The sequence below is a fragment of the Cryptotermes secundus genome, unplaced genomic scaffold (genome assembly GCF_002891405.2).
Source record: "Cryptotermes secundus unplaced genomic scaffold, Csec_1.0 scaffold55, whole genome shotgun sequence".
In the NCBI taxonomy this organism is placed as follows: Eukaryota; Metazoa; Arthropoda; class Insecta; order Blattodea; family Kalotermitidae; genus Cryptotermes; species Cryptotermes secundus.
The window spans coordinates 295997-319615 of record NW_019740654.1 but is presented as its reverse complement, the minus strand read 5'-3'; the positions used below and the strand labels follow the sequence as shown (position 1 = coordinate 319615).

Below are 23619 nucleotides of genomic sequence, written 5' to 3'. Positions count from 1 at the left end.
AGGTTATGAATATATGTTCTACAGAATGTAACTTCATTTTGAATTGTGATCTTAATGCCAAATGTGTCTGATTTTCAGCATTCACTCTTTATGGTCGTTTCTTATTGGTACTTTTGAAGTTATCCATTTTTTTTATTTGTGAATAATCCATTCAGTTTGTGGTATTTCCCACAATGTCTCATGTACCTAAACATAGTGTAATGATACTTATTAACAGTACACATTATTGAATAAAAGTAGAATGTCTGAAGTCTTGTTTGGATTTAATTAATGTTCTAAATATTCCTTATTGTCTTCATGTTTTCTTCACATTGAAATTGTTATGCAGCCAACAGTACAAATATCGATTGTTTTATGTTATGGCTTTTCTGTATTGTAAGAGAATACCAAGGTGATGTTAATGTTGGAATTGATTGCATAATTACTAGGTGTTAACGTTTATATCAGTCTTGCACATCATCACTTTCTTGTCTTACCAGATCTGTCAGTTGAATTCTTGTTCCAGGCTCAAATTACTCATTCCAACATCTTGCATTCCTCATACATACTATTTACCACTTAGGTTCCCTTTCATCCTCTTTATCCAGTAAAGCCGAGTATAACTCTTCCCATGTCAGACACAATGTATTCCACACTTGAAATCTTCCAATGCCTGGTCTAGGTATTTTCATGAATGTTCTGCTGCATCTGTGTATCATATCTGATGTATTCTAAAGATTTTTTTAAAAAAATGAACAAGACTTGGGAGTTCTGGTAAATTTTTGTGACAGGATTATGTATCAGCAGGTAGAAGATGTAACACATCGTATTAGCAGATTAGGTTATTGCACAAGTTTCATCTTGTATTAAAGAAATATAGTTGTCCAAAGTTATATACCACTACGGTTGGTTGCTGGCTTCCCACCGTGGTTGCCCAGGTTCGATCCCGGGTCTGGTCAAGTGGGATTTGTGGTGGACAAAGTGGCGCTGGGGCGGGTTTTCTCCGAGTGCTTCGGTTTCCCCTGCCAATCTCCATTCCACCAAATTCTCCATAATAATCACCCGGGGCAGGTACAATAGGCCAATGAGTGGCTGCTGTGCCAAGTGGACCCAGTTGGACTCCACCCCCATTAAACGATATATACCACAAAATTTACCCAAGAACGTTGTGAAGTTGATATATCACTATGTAAAGTTGACTGTATAGAAAGCTTAGAATTACTGCGTGGCAGAGCAGAATTTCATCAGCTAGTGGCATAGTCTTTTGTGATTAAGTTACCAGTTATCCTTTTGCGTATCTGATAATCATCTTTGCTGTTGAGGGTTTCTGTTTGTAGTAATTTTCTAAAGCATCCTGTATCTCTCTTTGTCCCTAAAGTGAGAGACCAAATTTCACACCCATATGCAACTTATGAACTGCAGCTTTATTTTCAATGATTGCATCCTGTTGTGTGTCTCAAGACAATATACAAATATGTAGGAACTATTCTACCATCACAACAAATATTTCAGTATTATATTTAGATCTTTATTTTACTGCGACATGTTTCGGTCATACATGACCATCATCAGGCAGGAATATGTATAGTTATTGAAACACTGATACGGATCCTTATTGGTGCAACGCGTCGTATCAAATATTAACATAAAACCTTTGCCTCAGATTAGTGTGCAGTTAAAATATAATACTGAAATATTAGTTGTGTTGACGGTAGACTAATTCCTGCAATAGTATATATTATACCGCAGCTTTGTTTACTTTTTCTGATTTTGAAGAAAGTGAAAACCTTGTGAAGGTTGCTGTCTTTTAAAATTTTTTCTGTAGTTTAACACTTTCTGTGTTGAGCACCTGCCAGATAAAGTCTAGAGCATTATCTGTGGACCAGCGAGTTCAGTTTGTGGGATGGGATGCTGTGTATCTGTGCCAAGAGGCCTGACAGAATAGGGTTCATTTATCGTGTCACCTGATAGAGATGACAAGTTTTCATAGTTTGAAAGAACTGCATCAGTTAAGTGTCCAGAAAGCAGTTAAAAAGATCGTTGTACACCATCATCAAAACACGACACACACTGACAATTTGTAATTTGCTTCTGGTTTATGTTAATGATGTTATTGATGATGCCTTTTTAAAGCACATGTTTGCTGTATGTAGTTAAGTGTAGTGGTATAGCTGTTCATGATGGAAACATACTTAATAGTTATTTGTAAAATGTTAATTTTTGACTGTAAGTTAGCACAAGTGTATACCACCAACTGCCCTTTGCTGAGTATACTATCTTACAACAAGATAATATCTTCAATGCATTGCTTCCTGCTATAGTATTGGTGTTTTTTAATTATTATTGTAACTTTAATATCCTCATCGGTGCTGGCATTATATACTTATTAGTGGTTGTAATGAAACATACGTCAATAATCAAGTGAGCGATGTAGATTGTGCTATATATAGATATAAGTTACTGCTTGGATTGAGAGAGGTATTGGTGTGTCTTTGGTTGATGTAAAATACATGAATGGGTTTTGATGATAAGTAACAGGTGTCTCTGAAGACGTTTTTTATATCCGGAGGAAAGATTATTTGTTGAAAAGCTTGGTTGTCACTGACCAATATAGAATTCATGTTCAGTATAGGGCCCTTATAGTGTAGCAAGATGAGTGTTTCAGTGATAGTGAAGGGAAGAAATAATTTTTAAGCTTCATCTTGTAAGCTAGTTGGTAGAACACATGTTATGAGGGAGCGTGATGAAGTGCTCAATTCTCTGAACATCACCTTGCCACAAAAAAGGACACATTAAGAAATAGATGTTGTGATCTTCATATCGTTAACAGATGGAAACGCCATTTTCATAAGTTAACAGTTCTTAGCCATTCATTTGGTTGAAATTAATTGCCTGATTCAAATATAGCTGTGTATAAGTAACATGAATTAAGAAAGCAAGTTTAATACACTATGTTTGCTGTTTGCTGTAAGCCATTAAGTGTAGCATCAGGTTTGGTGGGGGAGGGGTGCTAGAGTGGTAGAGTGGGAGGAGGAGCAACAAGAACGAAGTATCAGTTGGACGTATTCGCCTTCTTGCTGCCTAGTACAAACATATTTCCACACATCTGTACAGTGTCCCAGAACTGTACTGATCGCCTACTTCTTTGGATCCCTCATCATATATTACTGTCATCACCCAAGTTCATTGGTATTTTCCCCTGATATTTCATCTGTCAGTGGTTCGAGCATCATATACAGGGTGTCCCAGGAGGAATGGTCAAAACTTTGGGAGGGTGTTCCTTATGTTAAAGTATGCCGATATAACCCAAAACACCTATGTCCAAAGTTGAAAGGTTATGGAGATAATGGCCCGAGAAAAGTGTGGTCTTCTGGCAGGTCCACGCACTGTACCTGTCAGCTGAGATGCCTTATCTATGTTTGTCCTTGAGTGCGGTGATTCACACTAGCCATAAGCTCATGTGGCTCATATGCTACCTACAGAGCCTACAGAGTACGTTGCAGCAGCGTCGTGAATGGTTGGTAATTTACGTGTAGTTGTGCAGAGTTGCTGAAATGCCTTTTGTGTTTTCAGACGTTGAATATTGTGATATGCATTTTGTGTATGGATTTTGCAGTGGCAATGCATGTGCTGCTGTTGAAGAGTACCAAAGGCGTTTTCCCAATCGAAGGATTCCATCTCAGAGTGTATTTACGCGAATTCACCAGACATTGCGTGATACTGGTTCTCTTCTGAGTGTTTCTGTGCAGTCTGAAAGGGAGGATGTACGAATGATAAACACACGTGAGAACATTCTTGAGATGGTTCAGAGAAGTCCGTGTCTGTCCACTCGTAGAATGGCCTCTCGCATCGGCGTATCACGTATGCAGGTGTGGCGAACTTTACATGATGAAGAGTTGTATCTTTACCATGATCAAAGGGTACAACATCTGGAACCAGGCGACCATACACAGCGTATGGATTTGTGCCACTGGACAAAAGCTCATCCCGAACTGTTAAGCGTCATTTTATTCAGTGATGAGGCGTCTTTTACCCTGGACGGTGTAAATAATTTATGAAATGTTCATACATGGTCCCATAATAATCCACATGAGATAATGGAAACGAAATTCCAAAAGAGATTTTCCGTGAATGTACGTTTAATACAGTTATGTGGTCGGCTTATAGCGCAGTCAGCCATGTTACATCAGTGCTTGCCAGTCATTTATGACATGGTGAGCGAGTATTTTGTACTTCAATTTTATGGCTTCATGTCACTCACAAGTTAGTTTGATGTTACGTACATTATTAACATTATAGAAACCACATATTCCTGCCAGTTTTAATATGTATTTTGTAATCAACAAGTGTGTAACACCGGTCAAAGTTTGACACTTCTCTGGCCATTATCTCCGTAACCGTTCATATATCGGCATACTTTAACATAAGGAACACACTCCCGAAGTTTTGACCATTCCTCCTGGGACACCCTGTATATGGCTCCACCATATTTTGTTGTTTGTATCTTCCACCACTCTGATGGCTTTGTCTGGCTTCAAGGCTTGTGTTCCCTATGGCAACGCGCTCTTTGGCAGTAGACCATACCACTTCTATTGGATTCAAGTGCAGTTGATACTGGACACTGAATAACACTATGACCATATTCTGCTAGTAAATTGTTAATTTTCCTTTGAGGCATAAAATTTTCTTTTGGAGAGACAAGATGTGATTTGAAAACCAATTTGACATTTCAAATTGCAGTGCAAAGTTGGTACTGGGTTGAGTTCATTGTTGCAATAGGTTGTAATATGTATAAGTAAAACAGAACAGCTAAGGACATTCGGAATTAATTTGTATTCAAGACAGTTCTCATAATTAAAATGAGATGTCATTATAAAAATCGATGGATTTCTGAACTGATCCAAATATATGTGCAGCATTCCTATAGGAGTGGTCCAGATTAGGACACGTTTTGTTTTACATATTCATATATGCATAATATGAATATTTGAAAAACATTGGCTCAGAGGAAATTGCCTGAAATTTCAATCCGTCTCACACAAAATATGACCCTCATTGGACGCTTTTCTTCCAGGTTTCGCCATCATATTCCTCTCAGTGCCGATAAATGTTTCCAACTTGACGGAAAGTTTCGGAATTCAGAAGATGATGAAGATGCCAGTACAGCACAGGATAGACATTGTGAATGCAGCCATTGTCACAAGAGTTTTTCTAATAAAGACGAATTGCTAGCTCATTTATCTGATCATAGTTCCAGTAGTGTTTACCATTGCAAGGTGTGTGATGAAAGATTTTATACAGTGAAGGAACTGTTGTCACATTTGGCTATGCATGGCATAGGGGTTTCAGAGGATGATATCCTTGAAAGTTACAGAGATCAAATAAAAGATTCCTTTGTGAAATGTACGGTAGAGTTAAATCATGATAATAAGAAACTTAATAACAAATGTGATAGATATGTGTGTGTACGTTGTGATTTAAAATTAGAAACGGTGGAATTATTGAAGGTCCATGAGCAGATGCATAGGACTAAGACTCAAAAATGTGCTTGTTGTGGGGAGATCTTAAGAAGCTTTGCAGAAATGAAGAAGCATGAAAGAGTCCATACTGGGGAACAGCCTTTTGAATGCAAATATTGTGGAATTGGATTCGTATCTGCTGCAGCATTGTTTAAGCATTCAATGTACCATAGGAATAATTCCTTGCTGACGTGTAGTGTTTGTTCTCAAGCTTTCCACCAGGTTGGTGAGTTAGAAACACATCTACAGATTCATGAACGTGATAAAGCGTACCTTTGTCACTTATGTGGCAGTACATTTAAAGAGAAAAGTGCATTAAATCAACATGTAAAAGTCCACATCAGAAACGAGAAAAAAGTAATTCGAGCATGTGAAAAATGTGGAAAAGAGTTTAGGAGTCTTACTCATTTCAAAAACCATCAGTTGCTCCATACTGGGGTGAAGCAATTTGTGTGTGATAAATGTGGGAAAAGTTTTTATAATATCAATAGTTTGAAAATCCACTTGCAGTCTCACTCAGAAGTCCGGCGTTTCCAGTGCCAACTCTGCTACCAGAGATTTCGCTGGCGTAAGAACCTGAAAGCACATTCGAGGATACATAACAGAGATCAGGGAATGAAGTTGGGTACAGAGGTTCAGTGCAGTGTCTGCAGAAAGGAACTATCACACAAGGGTAAGCTGAGGATACACATGCGAATTCACACTGGAGAACGTCCTTTTCCTTGTAACAGCTGTGACAAGAAGTTTCGACAGAAATCCAGCTTAGACCATCACGTGAAGACTGTACATGGTGCCATCATGGATTTTGAATGTGGCATTTGTGGCAAATGTTTTCCTTCTAGGCAAGCACATGACAATCATAGGCGACTTCACACAGGGGAGCGTCCGTACGAGTGTAAGACATGTAGTAAGACATTCAGATCAGTGAAGTGTTTACGTTCTCATAATAAGATTCATTCGGATATTCGACCATATTCATGCACTTCTTGTGAGAAAAAGTTTTATAGGAAGTCTCAACTGGATTGTCATATTCGGACACACACAGGAGAGAAACCATTTATGTGTGATGAGTGTGGCCAAGCATATACACAGAAGTGGGACATGATAAGGCATAAACTCAAGCATGAAAAGTAAATGGTATCTTCCATCATCCTGCTGGCGATTCTTAAAATTTGGCGTATCGGGAAATTGTTACTAAACAGCTACATGCCTCCTCTTTATTGAATATGTTTTACTTTCACACTCAACCACAATATAAACCTTCTATTGTTGAAATTTGCATGATAGGTTGTAAATACATGCTGCTTTAGTTTCACCATAGTTTGAGTAAATGAGGAAAGTAAAGCAGTGTGTTATTACGTTCATAATATCTCACAAACTTTCTGTACTTTCCTGTATTAAGTACTTACTAGAATATCTTTCTGCCACACATAATGTTGCTTCCTGCAATTTGAGTGGTAAAGTCAGGACTTTTTGTGGAAGAGTCGTTTTGATGCTGGTATTTCTTGTTGATTAATAGTGTCTAATTTCAGAACAAATATGTGGCATGGTGAGACTAAGTAATAAGAAAAAGCATTAAGAGTTGTCTTTGCCAGAAAGGAAACATAATTGAGGATTCATGCGATTTAGTACATTCTGTATCAGAAGTAAACTGTGATTCATATTTCAACCTGTTCAGCTTTTCCATTGTGTTTCATAGTGAATTGTGTGCTTTGTTGAAATCATCATACGAAGTAACTGACAAAATAATACTAAAATAAATGGAAGAACTTTGACAGTGTAGGTTCCACTGTGAAGCTGTATATCGTCTGATTGCAATTTACTTTACTAGTTTAAATGCTTGCTGTCACTCAGTTGAAGTGTTTGTGTCTTAAACTTTCAAGGTACTCGAAGAGAATATGGCCTCATTGAGGAAACCAGCTTTTTCACCGTGAAATCAGAAGAAACTTATAAGCTAAGGTGGCTGGCTGCCATTAGAGAGGCCATTTTGACTGTACAGGAAAGATAATTGATGATATCATGTATGATTTACAGAGGTATGATGTATCCAACAGTTATATTAGTTTGAAGTTGACAGTGTCTTATGGCAAATGTCTAGCAATGGGTGTCTTTGGAGGTGGTATTTTATAACTTTTGTCAACTTTCTTCTCTTCGTTTAAGGCATTTAGATTGTTGATTATAGATTTTATGCTTTGAATTCTTTGTTATCTGCTGTAAATTTTCATTTACAGTTTTTTAAAGTGTACAGTTTACAGTAGTTATTTTCGTTAGAATCCCATTGGGCTGCACACTGCCCATTTGAAAAGGCAGTGTACTTAAAATGTTGAATAACAATTTTTAATTGGTAGTTGTTTTTATTATGACTTCAAGACACAGGATTTCTGATAACAGAGTAGACAGTGAATTAACTGTGGACTAGAGCCCTCATTGAGAAGCAAATAATTAGGTGGTGCAGAAGTTCTTCACTTGTTATGGAAGGTGAACATGCATTACCTTGTTTGCTTGTTGCTGTTGTGACCCACATACGTGTAATCCTCCCATCTATTTTTTTAAGATCAGATTTTCTTACTAAAATGTTGTACATTTCTCATGCATATTTCATGCCCTGTCCATATCATGTTTGTCAATTTGTTCATCATAATAATAATTGGTGAAGAGCACATTATGAGCATCTCATTATGCAGTATCCTCCAGCCCTCAGTTACTTCTATCCAATTATTATACCTAACAACCTGACCTCAGTGACTGTCAGTTTCTCTTCTTCCCTTAATGTGGGCAACTCACCTTTACAGCCACGTAGAAGTAGACGAGTAAGAGTAAAATATAAATTAATATTTTACACGAATGTATTACTTGTGATATTGATCGTGTGGAATGTGAGAAATGACTTCTTGTGTTTGTGGCATTAGACATGTAAAGCACATAACGATACTGGTTTACACCTGAAAGTAAAATTCTTAGCTGGGGAACAAAATTTGCCTTATGCAAAAGGACGTCTTACAGATGGCAACCTGTGCATGGAAAACCTGGATCTCAACATAAAATGATGAGAGACAAGTGAGATGATGGCACCAACAGCAGTAATCACTCTGCACACTTTGTCTTGCAGGTGTCAGCTGTCTCCTCTTACATCATTCAAAGCTTTCCAGGAAGCAAAAAAAGCATTGAGGAACATGTACGCGCAGAAGGACACCGTAACTACCATTTCTGATATGTCTCATCAATTGGTGTGGATTAAAGCTGAAGAAAATACCAGAAATATACAAAAATGTCAACATTGTAATAGTGTATTTGTAACTAAAAGTGAATTGGAGACTCATATGTCTAAGTTACATTCTGAAGTTGTATATCATATTCAGTGTGATTCAGTACTTAGGGGTATAGATGAGCTTATTGGTCACTCAGATGCTTGCGTAGATAAGGGTGACAGTGAAAATGATTGTTCACATAATGCTGCAGTCAGTGTAAGTTCTGGCAGTGGACAGCATGTTCCAGAAAGGAAGGTTCAGGCAAGGAGACATTGTAAACAGTACCCCAAACATTCTGTGAAAAAGAATTTTCTTTGTAGAGTCTGTGAAAGAACATTTACTAGAAAGTTTGATTTGAAAAGACATTCTAAATGCCACACTCCACCAAGAACGAATGAAACAGAAGAGACTGGACTTGTAGCTGAGAATGATCCACATGACAAGTGGTTGCAGTCAGATTGGGATGAGGATGATATGAAAACTGATTATGAAGTGATATTAGGCGAAGAGTGTGGAAAAGAAGGTAAAAGGAAGCGTGTAAAGGTAACCACCTTCCACTGCATTGAATGTGGAAAGAACTTCTCACTGAAGGACAGTTATTTCAGGCATATGCGTATACATACAGGAGAGAAACCTTTTACGTGTCACATCTGTGGTAAGCAGTTCCGTGATTCAGGTGGTCTTGCAAGGCATTTAAAGGATGTGCATGCCCGTATAAAGAAGTTCAGTTGTGATTTATGTGGCCGGAGTTTTGCTTCCAAAGCAACAACAGAGGATCATCGCCGTATACATACGGGGGAACGTCCCTACATTTGTGACTCCTGTGGTAAATCATTTAAATCGAAAGCATCTCTTTATATTCATAGTAAAATCCACACTAATTCATTTCCTCATAAATGTTCTTACTGTGAAAAACATTTTCGTCGTCGTCAGGAGCTGCTGGCTCACGTGACAACACATACGGGCGAAAAGCCCCATGCATGTGATGTATGTGGGAAGTGTTTCAGGGTGAGAGGGGAGTTGTTACGACATAAACTTATTCATTCAGAAGACAAACCATATGTTTGTACAGAGTGTGGTCTGACTTTTAGACAAAAGAGATATTTAAAAAATCATGAAAAGAGCCGACATGCAAGACGAGAGATTAGTACTTGAATTGTATCTGAATTTCGATTTTCTGTAAAGATTGAATTATATATATATATTTTTAACTGTTTTAAATTCTCAAATTTGGATGTTTGATGAATAAGTGCAGTTTATAATTATTTTAATTTAGTTTGAACTGTGATACTAAAGCAGATAACTCCAATATTAATTTATGGCTCATAGAAATGTTTTTAGGTGTGTGTATGTGATGTGTCAGTTGCATGTGGTCAATTTCTGTGCTATATCTTCAAGGCAGTACAAGAGTTGGTATTTTGGGACTGATGTTGACTTCACATATTTATACTGGAAGGAAATTTTAGTGAGTAGTCTGGCTTGTGTTCAGTAAAGGTTAAAGCATATTGCAAGGCTACAAGAGCCTCTCATGGTGTGCATAAGGAGTTGTAAATGCTGCAGTTGCTATGTATATGTAGACAGGAAGCTAGTGGTACTCCAGCAGTTAATCATAGGGAGTCCCGTGTTTGAGTTGCTGTTTTGGTATCATGTTCTGGTGCTAGAGGGTGGTCTTGATTTAAAAATGTAGTGTTCAGAATGTTCACAAAGCTCTCATCCCATTATTATCATTAATAATGGAAACTGGGCTGATGCAGACTTGCCTTACTGGTCACTTTCATGTGAGGTAATGTGGATAGCTGTATCATATTCTTATGTTTCTTCTACCTTGAGTAGATCATTATATAGTTTTTAGTTGAAAGGTGACCCCCCCCACACCCCAAAAGATTAAGTACTTGTGCATGTTAAAGCTGATATAAAATATTATCCATCAAGCAGCAGAGCACCATCCGGTTTGGTGCAGTAGTAATATTTTTGGCCTGTGTTTGGGAACTGCTGAATTGAAATCTCAGCTATCCTTGTTGAGGGTTTCATGGTTTTCTTCAATCCCTTCAGGCAAATGCTAGGATAAATACCCGCCATTTCATACTGTATAGTCAGAGATACTGCATTATAAAATATATGACAAAAAATGATGTCAAAAAATTATATTTACATATATACATAAATAAGTGCTGAGCCCTAAAGGACACCGGGTAGTAGTGCTGTAAACAGTTTTACCTTGTTATATTGTCAAGTAGTATGTGTGACTGTAGACAGGTTTTTGATTTGTGAATAGATTTATTGACCACTTACAGGTTGTAACTACAAATAACTTTTGCTATTTCCACACTTCACAGCTCACCAGAGCACACAATCTTGTGTTCTCAGTCTGTTACTAGATGCTTCCTTATAAAGGCTCCAGCAGTGGCTATTCCTCTGCCTCTGACTCAGGTCCTCTCGTACACAGACTCCTATACAAAACTGTCAACTGACTTTTTCCCTTGCAACATCTCGGCGTGGATCATGCATAAAACACAACTCTTACATTGTTGTAGTCCAACTGTTTCATGGTTAAGAATTGGCTGCCTAGAAACAGGAATGTGTATACCGAGCCGTTGCTCAGAAACCGTTGCTGTTTACATAGTCATCGTTTAGCAGCTGGCCTATATACCACAATATATTGGATAAGGATTGGAATATTTACCTAGTTATGTGGATATACAAATGTCAGAATTAAGTATGTTCAATTTGCTAGTCATTTATAGTGCGCTCATTTGATTAGAAACTTTGGCCATTCTTCTGTGTTGAAGTCTGCTTTTGCAGCCACATAATTGCAGTTATTAAAATGAAGTTAAAGGAAACATGACTCATTTTCTGTTGCTATGGGGAGAGTTGCTTTTCTTTAAAGAGTTTTGGGGAAATTCTTATCAGTGGCAGGACATTCAGTGAGAAATATGATTTTATTACTTAACTGTAACTTAAATTCATACTCCATATTTCAATACCACAAAGCAGAATTAAAAATCTTATATCTTTGTAACAGAAATTTGATTCTGCACCTGCAAAACTACTGTGTTTGCCATTGCTTGCCTAACTCTTTAGCGACATATCACTGTTGGTGCTGAAATTAGGTAATCTCTGCTTTCAAACTTGATTACTGGTTTTTGTTTTTCTTCTGTCAGATGATGTATGTGAAACCTCTTTTTGCTTCACACATGAAACTGTATTTTTCCAAACTTCCTTGTTTATGTTTCCAGTCACTTGCATTGTTGTAATATTTAAATTCTTTTCTAGTTTTAAATTATGTTTCAAATGAATTCAGAGCCAGGGTATGTTAGTTAAGTATTATCTTCTCCATAGCATCCAGATTGGCTTTGGCATCCTTTCAGCCTCTTAAGTTGGCACCAGGGTCCCTTTCCCTGAGCATTAACTGTGAGGTTAACTACTCACCACCATCTAGTGCCAGAGTATAGAATACATGAATTTATACATCCACTCCCTTATATGTCTTTATGGTGTGGTGGTTGCCTGCCAAATAAATCCAGTTGCATCAAGATCATAGCGATATATGGGGTTATGATATTGGGCCCATGCTGTGAAAAGTTCAGTGTATGAAATATTCAGACCGTGACATTGAGTCTTTTAACACACATTGCAAGTAGACACACCATGGAAAGACAAAGGCACCATCGTTATGCACTTACTGCAGGAACATGTTCCTTCCTCATTATTTTAATTTATTTATTTTCTGCATTTAAAGTTAAATTAAAAATTTTGTTAGTGGGGGGTGGAGTCCAACTGGGTCCACTCGGTACGGTGCCACTGATTGGCCTGTTGTAGCCTGCCCTGGTTGACTATGATGATGGAGAGTTTGGTGGAATGAAGATTGGCAGGGGAAACCGAAGTACTCGGAGAAAACCCACTGCAGCGTCACTTTGTCCACCACAAATCCCACTTGACCAGACCTGGGATCAAACCTGGGCCGCCATCGTGGGAGGCCAGCAACTAACCGCTTGAGCTAAGGCGCGGCCTTGCATTTAAAGTTAATGTAACTGAGTATTTCTTGTTACTGTGCCTTGTACAAAAGCTGTTAAAAGGTTTTAGACCAAGGTTTGTCATATTTCTGATAAATGATCGTCATCATCATCCTGATAATCCTAATTGTGATTGGTGCTGGGATATAAAAATTTTCCCAGTTATTTTCATTGGGATTGATTGTGCTTTAAAATCTAGGAGCCAATATTAACAAAAAGTTCATGTTATATTCAGTCCAACTCCGTGGAGCAGATTCATTGCGGAACTGATATTCTCACAGTTGATAATGAAATTTCCTGTATTTTATGGAGCCTATGAATGGTCATTAGTGTATTTCTAAGGTTGCTCCACTGTGCCCTATCTCTGTGTAGTTCTGCCAGGTCTCATGTCTTCACATTTCGCATCTAAAGTTTTGTATGCACATCTCATCTTTTTTAACGTGTGCTCTGTGTCCCATCTCATTCTTTGTTTGATCAAATATTTTGTAAAGGGTACAAATTGCAAACTGCTTAGTGTGTAATTTTCTCCAATCTTCTGTTTCATCCTTTCATTTAGGTCACATATTCTCTTCAGCACTTCAGTTTCAAGCACCATCAAACAGTATTCTTCTCTTAGAGTGTGAGAAAGCATTCTCACCCATGTAAAACTATAGTTTTATATATTTTACTCCATATATTAAGATCTGAGACAGGAAGATACTGAATGGTAGCAGATGTTCCCCAGATTTATGTGCTCTTAACTTTTTCATGACTGTAATTTAAGTGTGTTCTGCATACATAGACTTATTATTATGCAGGCCATGTGCAGGGTTACCCTATTTGTTTCTTAAAACTTCCTACCTTTATTTGTCTTACATCATGTTTGCTTCATTACACGTGAATAATTACTTAAGGACACTCATTTTTCTTTAAGAATAATAAGTGCTTTGCTTTTGTACTTGTTAATCTTCCGGCCGCAGTATGGCCCTGGGGTTCACTCAGCCTCTAACAGAAATGAGTACCAGGAATTAAATAAAGAATTTTCCTGGGGAGTAAAGCACGGCCGGTGCGTAAGGCTGACAACCTTGCCACCATATTTGAGCCAATTGTCTAGATAATGTGGGACCCTCAATGTCTCACAACCCTATGGGCTTTCATGGCCTGTTACAGGGATAGCTTTACTTTTTACTGTGTTCTTGTAAATCTTGTATTTAATTTATGTATTTAACAGTTCCCCAGTGAAAGTCATATGCAAGGTATAAGTGAAAAATTCGACAGTTACGACATTGACTATTATAGTGACATTTCGAGTGAACAAGAATTGTTTTTAATATGAATAATACAACTTTGTAAACAGATCTGTAAGTTTCAGTGAATTAAGATGGAGTGGTGTAATATTTATTCTCTCCATAGAGATGTTCTATATTGGTAATAAATATTTCTCGTACTGAGTTATACTTATATCTTGTATACCCACACCATAGAAAGATAGTGTATGAATCCAGATAGTAAATTGCTGTAGAAGGACATCTTCAGGAGCTTGTAATGTTTACATATTGCCTAGTACTTGAACAGGAAATGTAACATTTTAACATCTTTCAAAGCTGTATAAATATTGCACGTTTTTATGAATTATGTTGAGTAAGAATCACTAAAAATTTGCAAGAGAAGAATGAATGTCTTTCTGTGGACTGCTGGCAAATGCACAAGATTTCCAGGACCGGCAGTAATCACTCTGCAAACTTTGTCTTGCAGGTGTCAACAGTCTCTTCGTACGACATTCAAAGCATTCCAACAAAAGTCTGTACATAACGAATCATGCACATTGAAGTACTCCAAAGTGGAAGAGAGCAGAGCTGACTTGTATGATCAGAGTTCAGGAAGTGAAGCAGTAGGTGCTTATTCACGTAATTCATTCACTGCAGGTGGCAGGAAGAAAGGTAGATCATTCAGACGACAGGAAGTATGCAATAGACCTACTTCTAGCTACTCCAGAAGAACTGCTCTTTGTAATCGGAAGGCTCCAGTACAGCACAAACTAACAGTTGGGGACATGGAGGAAAGTAAAGAGGATTTGGATAGTGAAAGTATGTGGTATGGAATAACTAATGATGATGATAGTGATGTTGACCAGAAGCCAGATTTGGATGAGTTGGATAAATGCCGGCCACCTGGTTATCAGTGCAATTTATGTGGTAAAACCTTGGCTGTGAAGGAGAATTTAAAGGTGCATATGAGGATTCATAGTGGTGAGAAACCTTTCACTTGTCATGTTTGTGGTAAACAGTTTCGGTGGGCCGCTGGTCTTGCTCGACATCTTAAAGAAGTGCATGCAGGGATTAAGGAACATGGTTGTGACATCTGTGGGAGAATGTTTGCTGCTAAAGCAACTCGGGATGGACATCGTAGAATTCATACTGGTGAACGGCCATATATATGTGACGCTTGTGGCAAAGCTTTCAAAACTCAGGCCACCTTGTATATACACTTAAAAATACACTCAGACCTATTTCCTTTCACTTGTACTCACTGTGGGAAAAAGTTCAGACGTCACCAAGACCTTGTGAACCACGAGACAACCCACACTGGGGCAAAGCCCCATGTGTGTGATGTCTGCGGGAAGGGCTTTGGTGTTAAGAATGACATGAGGCGACACAGACGTATACATTCTGATGAAAAGCCTTATGTTTGTGCTATATGTGGTTTGCGTTTTGCTCAGAAAAGGTACCTTAAGAACCACGATAAAAATCATCATAGATGAGGCAGTGTAGATGATGTTTGACTTTAATGAAACTTCTGTAAGTAAGGTAATATGTTTTCTTTTGAAGAAGTAACTCATAAAGGTGACAGTTCCTGTCATGACAACTGAAATGTACCTTTACATTAATCAAAACCATGTGTAATGATGGACTTCAGTGTAGTAATTTATTTGTATTAAATTTAATTTTAACTGATGATTTTGAGTTCTGTTATGTATTCTTACAAGGGGATGAATCCAAAACGAATGTGGCTGTGACTGCTGCAAGCAGTGGATTTTAAGAGAATGTGTTACAGGTTACATTGAACTAGCTTAGTATAGGGTACATTGATGGGCTTTCATATTAGTAATTTTGAACCTGAGATCTAGGGATAGAGGGAGTTTTAGATGTACTAAAGCAGCACAGACAGTTAATTAGTAATGCACAGGTGCCCCTATCTAGTGCATTCAAGTACTCTGCATCTCTTAGTATACAGAGAGTAATAGCCCACTTATGTCTGTACTTCATGACTGCAAGGTTAGTGATTGCTCACACATCACTGATCAGCGTTTGTAGCAGGCAGTTATTTCTAGCATTGAAGGAATGTACAGTTTGCTTTGTTATGTTCATATGGGAGGAATTCATAGAGATTAAATCAAGAGATGATGGAGACTAACATTGGAGCAGCATATCCCAGCCATTGTTAAGGTAAGGATTTATTTAGAAATATTATAAAAACTGGCATTAAATGGAATGGGGACCTACCACCCTAGAAAATATCTTTTGTAATGTTTCTTTGAAGGCTATCAAATCAACTGATCTTTGATGTGGGTTGTTGAAAGAAGAGGTCATTTATTTTATCATATAACTTGGCCAAAATATGAAACTGTCTGTAGTGTCTTTTATTTTATTTTGAACATCACCTTTTCTAGAAAGTGAGAAGTTTCGTCATTAAAGGTAGCGGTGGTATCGTCATTGAGTGTTGGAAATCTGAATAAATTGCAGCTTTTCACTGCTGCTGCATATTGTTTGAATGGGATGTAAGTGCTGTACGTTAAAAGTTAATTGCTGGTGTTGTTCCATTTGCTAGAGAAGCTGTAAATTATATGCCACTTATTAACTGGAGGCATTAAGTTACAAATTATCTTTGGGTGATGTTGATACATTGGTTGGAATGGTGTTAATTGAAGCATGGTCAAAAATGCTTCCTCCCCCAAACGAAAATAAATTATTTTGTTTGTAGCTATAGTTAACGTTTTGTATTTGACACCCACTGCCAGTGTGTCCAATGACAAAGGAAGACATGCTCTTGTACTTTGATGGTGAAAATAGTGCAGTTGATAGCTAATTTGGTTTTCTGGACATTGAAATGTTTGAAAGTAAGGTAACCACAGTGTGAGAGAGTTTTCTTTGGACTAGTGAACAGATTTGTTCCATATTTGCTTATGTTTGCAACTTGCAATGTATGAACTCTGCCTTTATGAGTACAGTTTCAGTTTTCCCAATTTGATGTGCTTTTGGCAGTCATGATATGAAGTTCCTTTAACATTATGTAGACTGAAAATCTTTGCCAGCAGCATTTTTGTAGTTCTGTCCATTTTCTGTGGCATGTATGTGCAGTAAAGTATTTTTTATTCACGGAAATATTTAGGCTACTGATTTTTGTTTTGTATTGTTTTAGTATAAGGGCTTTTGTATTGCATGAGATTTGCCACTTGCCAGTGGAGTTTCATCTGCTGTGGTATAACACACTTAGAATATTTCTTTAAAGCCATGTATCTACGAGTAAATACTTACAGTACAGCCAGTTTCTGAGATTCATATATGTTCAAGTCTGAAACATCCTTATTTACACACTTAATGCCACTTTGTGCCATTTTATGAAAACTTGCACACAGAGCGATCTCAGCCTGACACCGCAGCACCTGCAGCAGTGGAGAAAATTGGATAAATGGCAGGTATTAGCTACGTGTCGTGCATAGGACTGCTGTCTGAGCAATAGAACACCAGCTCTTTACCTCGTCACACTCTAGAGCTGTATAAAATTGAAATCAGAGTACATAATGGTACGTCATATCTATTGTGTTTTTGTGTGAACATGATGAAACATTCTGCCATACTCAGTAAAAGGGTTAAGAGGTTTGCCATTAAGACACTCTTCTCTTTGCCAGTAATTAATTGTGCATTGTTTTTGTGTCGCACTTTACATCAGAAAAAGTGAAAAATATGAAAATTTAATTTCCAAATGTTTTTGACTGCTGGGTGAAAATGTAGATACCATAAAGAAAAACACACAAACTTTAATTGACGCAAGTGAAGAGGTTGGTCTAGAAGTAAACACAGAGAAAACTAAGTCTGTGTTACTGTCTCATCACCAAAATGCAGGGCAAAATCATGACATAAAGATAGGAAACAGATGTTTTGAAAATGTGGCACAGTTCAGATATTTGGGAACAACGATAACAGATCGAAACCTGATTCATGAGGAAATTAAGAGGCGATTGAACTTGGGTAATGCTGCTACAATTCAGTGCAGAACCTTTTGTCGTCTCGTCTGCTGTCCAAAGACATAAATATTAGAATATACAAAACTATAATTTTGCCTGTGGTTCTGTATAGACGTGAAACTTGGTCTCTGACATTAAGGGAGGAACATAGACTGAGGGTGTTTGAAAACAGGATGTTGAGAATATTTGGACCGAAGAGGGATGAAGTGACAGGAGGTTGGAGAAAACTGCATAATGAGGAGCTTCATAATTTGTACTCTTCTCCAAGTATAATTAGAATGATCAAGTCAAGGAAGATGAGGTGGGCAGGTCATGTAGCACGCACGGTGGAGACGAATGTGTATAGGATATTGGTGGGAAAGCCAGAAGGAAAGAGACCACAGGGAAGACCAAGGCGTAGGTGGGTGGACAATATTAGAATGGATCTTAGAGAGATATGATGGGATGGTATGGATTGGATAGATCTGGCTCAGGATAGGAACCAGTGGAGGGCTCTTGTGAACATGGTAATGAATCTTCAGGTTCCATAAAATGCTGGGAAATCCTTGAGTAGCTGCAGAATTGGTGGCTCCTCAAGAAGGGCTCAGCTCCATGAGTAAGTAAGTTTTGACTAGAATCATCATAGTCAACCTGGGTATAACCATTGCCCATATTTTTTCACTAAAACACAGCATTTCAGAGGCAGGATTTACTTTCATCTTCAGGCAAAAGTGGGGACCTAGTCTGATGGGTTGATTGAAATGAGCTGGTGAATCACTGGACTTGTGAAGTGACTGGGAGTAAATCCTCTCTTGTGCCTAAAGATGCAAGCAGGGCCACATTTTGAAATTATTGCGTTTTTGGTGCAGAAGAAACACTAAATGATGAACAGTTTTTTTAAGTTTGATATTTAATGATGCTGTTGGTGTTGAGAATGTATAGTGCTAATAGAGTTACTAATAACTGGAGGAATTCATATCATGAGAATTGCAGGAGAAACTGAATTATCTGGAGCAATTCTGCCCCTATGCCACTTCATGCATCAAAATGCCCTCATGACCTGACCTGATATTGAATCTAGACTTCTGTGGTAGGAAGATGATGGATAATGTTCAGGATTAAAAGAAAAATTAAATATGAACATTTATTGCACAGATTTTATGTTTTACTAGTTAATGTCAGTGGTAACTGCTTCCATAGCATTGTGCTTGCTTTTGAGGGCACTGAGGTGAGGAAGGCATGTGCCATAGGGATCGTAGACCTGTGGTGTGGAGTACATTTGTAGGGGTGTTTGGCTAGGAATGATTATTATAAATAAATAGAAAGTATGCTACATTAGTTACCTGAATGCATTCCGTTGTTAGGCATTCATTTTGTCAGGTAAAAATGTGGAATAAATTTAGTAAAATTGTACTTCTTCTGGCTTGTTTTGGACTTCATACATCGTCTGGTATGTAAAAGACAAAACACCACAACGTTTCGGAGACTGGATATCACTGGACCTCCAGTGATTGAGACTAGCTCTTTCTAACGGTCCCAACTGAGTAGGTTTAGCCTTCCCTACCCACCTGAGGACGGAGACAGATCCAGTCTCCAAAACATCGTGGTCCTTTGTCTTTTACATACCAGACGATGGATGAAGTCTAAAACAAGCCAAAAGAAGTACAGTATACACCATAGTCATAATTCTTTCAAGTCTGTCGTAAAAATTGTTCATCTGTTACTTCATATAACTTCAACTCTTGATGATTATATTTTGATGGAATTTTATGTTCATACTGCACATTAAGGAGAAGCCTACATGATAATATAAAGACATTGTGGCCAAAGGAAAACCACAGTTTGTGGCATAAAATTGCATCTTTAAGGTGGTGATAGGGCTGAAAAAAGAAACAGTTAGGCTTGAATAACTGAAGTAGCTTTCAGCTGTGGATTTGTGTCATAAGTCAACCTAGGTGCTTTATTCAGCAATTTGAGGCACTTGAGATAACTCTTGTCTGTGTTGTCAAGGTGTTCAGCATGTAACATTCTGCAGTATAGCACACACAGGATTGCTGTTTTGCTGTGGTATATAGGTAGGTGATTAGAAGTTAGTAGCAAGATACGGAAAAGGAAATTTGTTACATGGACAAGTTGGGTTATATTTTCAATGTAACAGATGGGGTGATCACATTTTGTATAAAAATTGTAGAATTCTGGAGGACTAAGATGTTGCCTGTATTGTGTATAAATACAGGTGCATAATACTAGTTCACAGCAGGTCACATCAAGAGAAGAGAGTGTTATATTCTCTTGTGTGCAGAAGAGTTGTCAACAATGTGAGAGGAGTAATGTGCATAGTGTTTTATATGTGTGTAACAAATGAAAGAAATTATCAGATGATGGGAAAGCAATTTGAGGATGGTGCAACAGGGAACATAGTGCATGAATGAATAGACACTGCAACAGATTTGGAGTTGGACACTTGAGTTTTGTTTGTATTTTATGAATTCCAGCACAATGTTTTAAATGGGTGGCCCAGTAATGGTGGACATTAACATTTACTGGCACGCTTGTTACATGCAGCACCCGTGTTCTGCCGGGGGAAGGGGATCAATTTTGTAAAATCCAAAAAAGACCAGAACCATGTTTATGGTATGGTAGTTCCGTATGTTATATAATGGAAAATTTTGTGTGTAGTAGTTCTGTGCCAGCCAAACCTGATGTCTGGTGGGAAGAACATGACAGTCTGATTTCCAGAATGTAAAGATAGTATGATTTATCTGATCTAGTACCTCTATTATAATTTGGTTTGTTTTGGTTTGGTTGGATGTACTGCAGTACAGTCTTTGATCAGGTGTGCTCTTCAGTTTTTTAACAGCTGTTTCCTCCTGAGCAGAGCAGTTTAGTCATGCAGGAAGCAGTAATCACTCTGCTCACTTTGTATTGCAGGTGGCAACAGTTCAGTTCTTACCAGCAAGCTCAATGTACATCAGAGAACTACATGACAATGTCACGGTGGTCAAGATGGTACCATAGTACAGATGGTGTCACCAATTATTATAATAGAGATGCCATAGATGATGAAAGTATTGTGTATTATGAGTGGAATGAAGGAAATGAAAATAAAAGAGATCAAGAAGGGGACGATGAAGATCGTCCTGTTTACGAATGTGACCACTGTGGCAAGAAGCTCGCTTCAAGAGAAAATATGAAAGTTCATCTCAGAATTCATACAGGTGAACGACCATTCACCTGCCACATATGTGGCAAACAGTTTCAGGCTCCATCTGGGATTAAGCGCCATCTGAAAGAAGTTCATGAAGGTGTGAAGGAGCATGTGTGTGATATTTGTGGACGTGCCTTTGCAAACAAACGGACCTTGGAAGATCACCGTCGCATTCATACAGGGGAGAGACCTTTTGTTTGTGATTTGTGTGGGAAGACTTTTAAGACAAAAGCATCACTCTATGTTCACAATAAGAGTCACACGGATGTTTTTCCCTTTGGGTGCCCACACTGTGATAAACGTTTCCGAGCTCACACATCGTTAACACTCCATATTCTTAAACATACTGGAGAAAAACCACATGCTTGTGATATTTGTGGAAAGCGATTTCGGATCAAGTATGAGCTTGGGAAACATAAATTAATTCATTCAGATGGGAAACCCTTTGTGTGTGTCAGATGTGGACATACCTTTAGGCTCAAGAAGTATTTGAGAAATCATAATAAAGCTCATCATAAAGATTCTGAAGATAGTAGTGCAGTAAGTGCCACGTTTGTCCCAGTTGCATGAGAGGTGGCAATGAAGCTTGCCTACATGAGGTTTGAGATTTTCATGGCAGTGAGAATTTAGATTGTGATCTCCTGCTTTATGATACCATTACCCCAAAAGATGGTTCTTCTGAAACATTGTGGAACCGCAATTCTCCACATTGTCACAACCCAGAAGACCACAATCTAATCTACAGTACCCACTCTACCCTATTCTGTTTAGTGTGATCATCCATCCAACATTAGTATCATGTGTAGATTGTGATTTTCCCTGTGAAGGTGAGAGTATGAGTGAATGAATTTGGGATTAAATTATGATCATGCTGAGCATAAATATTGTAGTTGAAGTCATCAGGTTGCAAATTCTATATCATTAACTGTGACCTAGAGTGCTGTGTATAATAATCTGTTTGTGTGAGTCGTACGTATCGACTGCAAACTTTTCATTTCGTGTTGGCCTAAGTACACCATTGTATGAGATCTCTAAACAACATTTACAGCAGTGTATTTGTTAAGACAGGAGTAACATCTTGGAATGATGATATTTCTAGTCCATTTAATATTGAGCTTTTTAATAATTGGTGTTCAGTTACTGTTCAGGCAGAGGCATTATGTTTGTAGATACATTAGAGTTCATTCATTAATTTTCCATTGTTCCAAGATATTGTATGTGGTTGGTAATTGTAAGTTCTTGAAAGAGGAAAGGTAATGGTTAGTATATCTACAGACAGGTACTGAAACATTTACCTTGTATGTCATTGTATAGCTGTAATTAAAAAGGTAAAGTTGTCTCTGTGTTTAACTAATTAAGCACTATGCCATGAAGACGTACGCGGGAGCAAATGTCTAAACCCACATTTTCTTGACCTCAGCACTAGCTAGAGGTGAGTGGTCAGCTTCACGCCTCTGCCGCTTTACCTCCAGGGAAAGAGCTCCCAGTACCCGTTAGATAGGAGGTTGAGTGGACCCCAGAACTGGTCTGGACAACATGGAGAAGTGAAAGTTTTTGACCCCACCAGGACTTGAACTCTGACCCCTTGGTTGTCCAGCCCATGTACTAGACTAGACCTCATTTGTGATTACATGCGTACCGTCGTTCACTTCATCTGTAAGCAGGTTACATTGTTACCATTTGCACAGCCATAATCAAGCTGCATTTTCCACTTCATTCAGAATTGTGATCTCCTTGAACTGTCTCCAGTCACTGTGAGATCTTCATCCATTGTTTCCATCACCATCATCGTTTATTTATTTATAATTTATTTAATTATTCTGCACGTAACTCAGACTGGTAGTGTTGAATGCTTTAATGGTTTCAAATAATGAATTGGAAAGAATGTGGAAGGACACGGTTGCAGTCTAATTTAAGGTACTGCTGGCATTTGCCTGAAGGTACTGAGAAAAATCACAAAGAATCTCAGGATAGTCAGTGTCTCAGCAGGTATTCAAAACTTGCACCTCACAGAGAAAGAGCTTCCAGCTTCAGGGTCGTAGAGTAGGCAAGGAAAGAAGCAAGCTTTCTTCTTACTGGTTGCTTGCTTTGCTTATTCTTTGACTCTCAAACTGGAGGTAGTACAATCCTCCAAAACATATGTAAACTTCTACCATACTACATGACATCACTTCTCAGAATATAGCATTCTTAATAGTCATCTAGCAAGAACTGCAAGTCCAACATAAAGAAATGTAGCCTGACAACAGCAAAAATAAGCCATACGATGATGCCAAAGCCGATTCTCCATTCTTGTAACTTTATACTTATTCTTGTCCTTGTAGTTATGTACTGATAATGTAGGTGCTCAGTTTCATTTGTCTTTTATATATTTTTTCGTATGCACTAAATGTAAATCAATGGGAACATTGATTAAGCTTCGGAAATACCGAGGCATGAGTATTGAAAC

General features: G+C 38.0%; 1 protein-coding gene across 16 annotated transcripts in view; it reads left to right on the top strand.

Annotated features, from left to right (window-relative positions):
* Positions 1–23619, top strand: part of LOC111872345 (gastrula zinc finger protein XlCGF57.1) — a 151316-nt gene that overhangs the window by 36355 nt on the left and 91342 nt on the right. Inside the window, exon 6 of one of the 16 annotated variants that reach the window (XM_023866130.2) lies at positions 20894–22563. The exons of 12 other annotated variants lie outside the window; for them this stretch is intronic. In XM_023866130.2, the coding sequence (XP_023721898.1) occupies positions 20894–21740 (847 nt within the window). In that variant the 3' untranslated portion in view covers positions 21741–22563. Of the gene's footprint in view, positions 1–5053; positions 7376–8607; positions 10042–14493; positions 15694–20893; positions 22564–23619 lie in introns of those variants that run through there. 3 more of the 16 variants (XM_023866129.2, XM_023866126.2, XM_023866118.2) reach the window with 3 other exon arrangements.